Source organism: Loa loa, assembly GCF_000183805.2.
Source record: "Loa loa unplaced genomic scaffold supercont3.446, whole genome shotgun sequence".
Classification (NCBI taxonomy): Eukaryota; Metazoa; Nematoda; class Chromadorea; order Rhabditida; family Onchocercidae; genus Loa; species Loa loa.
Genome location: NW_018108626.1, coordinates 11543 through 16465, shown reverse-complemented (window position 1 = coordinate 16465; position 4923 = coordinate 11543). Strand labels below are relative to the sequence as shown.

The window sequence follows — 4923 nt, the reverse complement described above, 5'->3', positions numbered from 1 at the left end:
ATTATTACTATTATTATTATTACTGTTATTATCACCATTATAACTAATAAATATAAAGAAAATCTACTGAGCTGAAGATAATTAGCAAAATATAATAAACAAAGCCAAATGATTACAATTTAGTATAATCGAATAAACTAACATATTATTAGCTTTAATTTCATCATAATAATTAGCAAAAATTATGAAGCTGCTATTGCAGGAAATGAAATATGATAATGGTATTGCAGAAGTTGTCGAATTATCGTTTAAACCTTCAGGTAAATCTGTTTATTTACTTTTTGCACTACTTTCATATCATTTTATTTGCTCAAATTACTCTTTATCATTCATCCAAAGTTTTCCAAAGAATCGGATTACCTTCCGGAAATTCCGGTTGCTTCTTTTTTTTCTTTCAATCAGCATTGAAGCTGATTTATATTGCAAGTTTGCTTAATAAGCTAAAAGTTGACGACGAATTTTTTAGGATTTTCTTACAATGAGCTAATGTTTGTGTGTGTCTGTTTGTATTTTTACGTGTTAATGGTAATACGCACGTGAGTGTGTACGTGTAGGCGTGTGAATATATGTGTGTACGTTTAGGTGCATGCATGTATGCATTTGTAAGGATTTGGAATGAAAATTGCAAAACTTAAAAAGTAACAAATGATAAATTGAAAATTTTTAATTAAAAATTTTTAATTATCTTTAAAAAAAAAAATTTCAAACAAAGAAATATTTGAAGTAGTATAAGAAATTTAGAATTTTATTTTCCTTGTTATTATTATTCTTCATTGTTTTTCGCTTCTTTCTTTTTTCATGGAAAATTTCAAAACAAAGAATAGTTATTGAGTGAAAAGGGAGAAAGAGAGAGAGAGAGAGAGAGAGTTGAAGAGAAAGGGAGAAAGAGATAGGAAAGGAATAAATAAAAAAGTTTGATGATATATTTTGGATAAATAGAAAGTGATGTGTGTAAACTAAGGATAATCAATGAAATGCACAGATTTTGCTCTTTTTGCTATTTTTAAGTTACATTTATTTCTTTTAGATTTTATTTATTTATCTGATTTTATTCATTATTTTATAATTTAAAAATTAATAACTTTATTTAAAATTTATTTCATCCGAATAATTCAAATATAAGTACTATTATAAATTTATTAAATAAAAGTAAAAATGACGGAAAAAAATTCGTTTTTTTTGCAAAAATTCATTTTTTTTGTTTTGTTTTTGAAATTGAAATGAAAAAAAAAAAAGTGATAAAACTTTTTTTTTTCACTCACTCTTCCTGTGTCTTTTTTTCTTTTCATCGTTTTAAAATTTAAATTTTTCCATTGAAATGCATTTTCAGAGAAAAATGATCGATGAAATCGTCGTTGTTTTTCCATTTAAATTAGCTACCAAATAGAATAGTTTGTTGGGAATTGATTAACAAGAAATATAATTAAAATTTATTGCGTGGGATGAAATTTGCATAAAGCACAGGAAATAAGAAGCGTTATTTTAATTATCAATTTTAATTATGGTTGATATGATATTAAAAAAATAGTGTTTAGTTAAGATTTCTCCTTATTTACTAGTAATTTATCGCATTAGGCATCCTAATTTTATAAGCTTTGTAATTAGTAAAATAAATTCAAAATATTGAGAATTTCAATTTAGCATTAGCAAATTATTTGGCATTAAAACTTAATTTATTAATATGCAAATTTTATATTGTCACTTAATTGCTATGATTTTTTTGTCATTCGATAAAATATTTTGAAATTAAACATTCGATTCAATTAAATATTTCAAAATTTCATTTTCAATTCTTGTAATTTAACATTTAATATGGTTTTATTCGTTGATAAGAGAAATCGATAAATTTCATTTATCAATGATAACAGTCTGCAAAAAAAAATCCAGACCATATCAGCTAATAATATCAAAAACTACTATCTATTAATAATTGTTAAATGCAATTTTTATTTTATAAAAATAAAAGATAAATAAATATCACGAAAAAGAAGCTACTAACTTTTGTTATATGAAATGATAATATTTACGTATTTGAGTTATATTACAACTATCATAATAGAATAATGGAATTTGATTTTAATTTTTTCATTCCTTTTCAATTTCTCTTATCAAATTATATTTAAACCAACAATTTTAGCTTAAATTTGCAAATTTTTTCTCTTGTCTGATTTACATTTTCATTCAAATATTTGTTTTAAATTTTAAAAGTTTAATTCTTAAATTTTACTTTTTTCACTTATCACTCATAAAATGTCAATTCTATCTTCGTCATTTTTTCCTCTTCATTCATTTCATTTTTCTTTTTCAACTTTTTTTTTCTCTCACTTTTTTGCATTTGCTATTTTTTCTTACTATAAGTTTAAAAACTTTTATTTTTTCAAAAAAGGAGATATTTACTTTTTAGAAATTATTGAATAAATATGTGTTATATATGTCTTGTTGTAGGCGATCAAAGATTAGAATCCATTAATAATCAACAATATATGGCTGCTAATTTGGATGCTGAAATGACATCATTTTTTAAGGTGACACTTTTTTTTAAATTTTATCCATTACTTGAATTTTATTTGACTAGTTTGATAGCAAGACGATAATATCCGGATCGATTCTGTATCGATTTGCAGATGTAATATTTCCAGGGCGGATACGTTGACGTGCGCTAGTTTGTCTCATATGTATGAAGATTGTTGACAATCATTAATTACTTTAATGTATTTGTACTGAAGTATCCAATTGTGATACAATGTTAATTTAGATTTAAATACGGTAATTTTAAAATGAAATTTCACTAATATATTAAGTATATTTTTTATAGATTTGTAATACAAGAAAAACCGGAACAACTACTGAAATGGATAAAATGCTCATTAAAAATGAAGTAAATGATGAACAGTTAGAAGATGAACAGGAAGAGGAGGAAGAAGAGAAGGAAGATGAGGAAGACGATGAAGAAAAGGAAGAAGAAAAAGAAGAAGAAGAAGAAGAGGAAGAGGAGGAAGAAGAAGAGGAAGAGGAGGAAGAAGAGGAAGAAGAGGAGGAAGTAGATGAAGAAGAAGCCGAAGAAAAGAAAAAGGTAGAAAAAAAAAGAAATGGAGAACAAATTAATGATTTATCAGTAAATTAAAAAGAGACGAAAAAGAAAATTATCAAATTTAAAAAATACATAACATGGAAATATAAATTACCAATGATGAATAATTTCTATTTTTCGACCTCATTTTCAATTCTCATTCATAATTTCAATTAATTAAAAATGTTAAAAAGTTTGTCAATTATTATACTAAATGATCATTTGGATGAGATTGTATATTCTTAATATCTTTTTTAAAATAAATTTAGCAATACCAAACTGATTAAATTATTCCATTTAATTCGTTACTGTAATTATCAGCTATCAGTTTAGTTAATGTATTCATTAATTAATTAATTTCTTTTCTAGATTTGTTGTTTAATTCCAATTCTGATTCTAATTTTTCCCTAATTATTACTATCCTTTTTTTTCCTTTTAGCAAAATGCAATTAATCGAAAACCGCCATTATTACTTGTTACACAATCATCGACACAAAATTCACCCAATCATCTTACCACCGAATTTACATTTGTTGATAATATTAATTTTAATATGATGCAAACTAATGATGGAGATAATGATGAAGAAGGTTTGATAAAATTTTTAAATTTTCAATTTGCTAAATTTTTCATAATTATTATTTTATATTAATTATTGAAAATAATTAGTAATTAAAAATGTACGCTAATTGCTACAATAATAACATCAAAAATATTTATAATATTTTCTATAAATAATAAAAAAATTTGATAAAAATGATGAAAAAAATCAGGAAAAATTTTTGCAGGAAATGATGCAATATTAAATATGCAAAATGATAATTTCGAAACTGATATGACTGTTACGGAAACAATCGAATTACAAACGGAAAATGATAAAACGGAAAGGAAGCCAAGAGGTTGCTTTCTAATGCCCTAAATGAATTCAACCAGCATTCATCGTTTTTTTTCTTAATTAATGGTGAGTAGTAGCAAAGAGGGTCCTAAAAAATGTCACCCTTTTCTTTTTTTAATTCAATTAAAATAAAAAATTAGTTCAAACAAATAAACTTTTTATTGCTAATCAAATTTAAATATTTGTTAAAAATATTCCATTTTAAGCAAATCTAAATATTGAATTTAAAAAAAAAAAAAATCACACCTTGTTAGAGTATTGAGAATATTATAAAATTAATAAAATAATTTTCTCGACTTAATACATATTTTACGGCAAAATAAAAATTTAGAATTTAATTTCTACAAGAAGAAAAAAAAATGAAAAAAAGAAATTTCCTGCAGATTGATTACTTTACAAAAATATCAACGGTAAAAATTTCATTTTCAAGATTATAATTCAAAAACAAAATTAAACTATAATCTTAGAAATGAAATTTCTTAAATAATCTGATAATTAAATAAATTTTTTTTTGAAATTTAAAAAAAAAGACGAAAAACTGAAAAATTAAAAATTACTAAATAATTCGTACAAATATAAAAAATGAGGAACTAAAAGTAATTTAATTTTGTTATAAACTATTGCTATGAGCAAAAAAAAAAAAAAAAAAGATATTGAAATGATTAAAAATTTTAGCAAATATTTTTTATATTTCTTTTTTTTAAATATGAAAATTTTAAAACAGCCAAAAATAAATTATTCAGTAATAAAATTAAAAAATTGAAAAATTATTACTAAAATTTGGTTTTATTTTCGATTTTTTGTTTCTTTTTTTTTTTAAAGATAATCATTATCCAATTGTATTATCGGAAAGCCGGAAACATTCTTTATCACCAATTCCTGATTATGAAAATGATTTTAATGAAGAATTTATTGTTGAAGCACCAACAAGGTTATCATTTTTATCTTTTCTTTTTTT

General features: G+C 23.0%; 1 protein-coding gene across 1 annotated transcript in view; it reads left to right on the top strand.

Annotated features, from left to right (window-relative positions):
• Positions 1-2851: 2851 nt before the first annotated feature.
• Positions 2852-4923, top strand: part of LOAG_18691 (hypothetical protein) — a gene marked incomplete at both ends in the record, with an annotated part of 6630 nt that continues 4558 nt past the window's right edge. Inside the window, 4 exons of the mRNA XM_020451354.1 lie at positions 2852-3073; positions 3510-3660; positions 3859-3969; positions 4788-4896. Coding sequence (XP_020304868.1) covers positions 2852-3073; positions 3510-3660; positions 3859-3969; positions 4788-4896 — 593 coding nt within the window. The remainder of the gene's footprint in view (positions 3074-3509; positions 3661-3858; positions 3970-4787; positions 4897-4923) is intronic.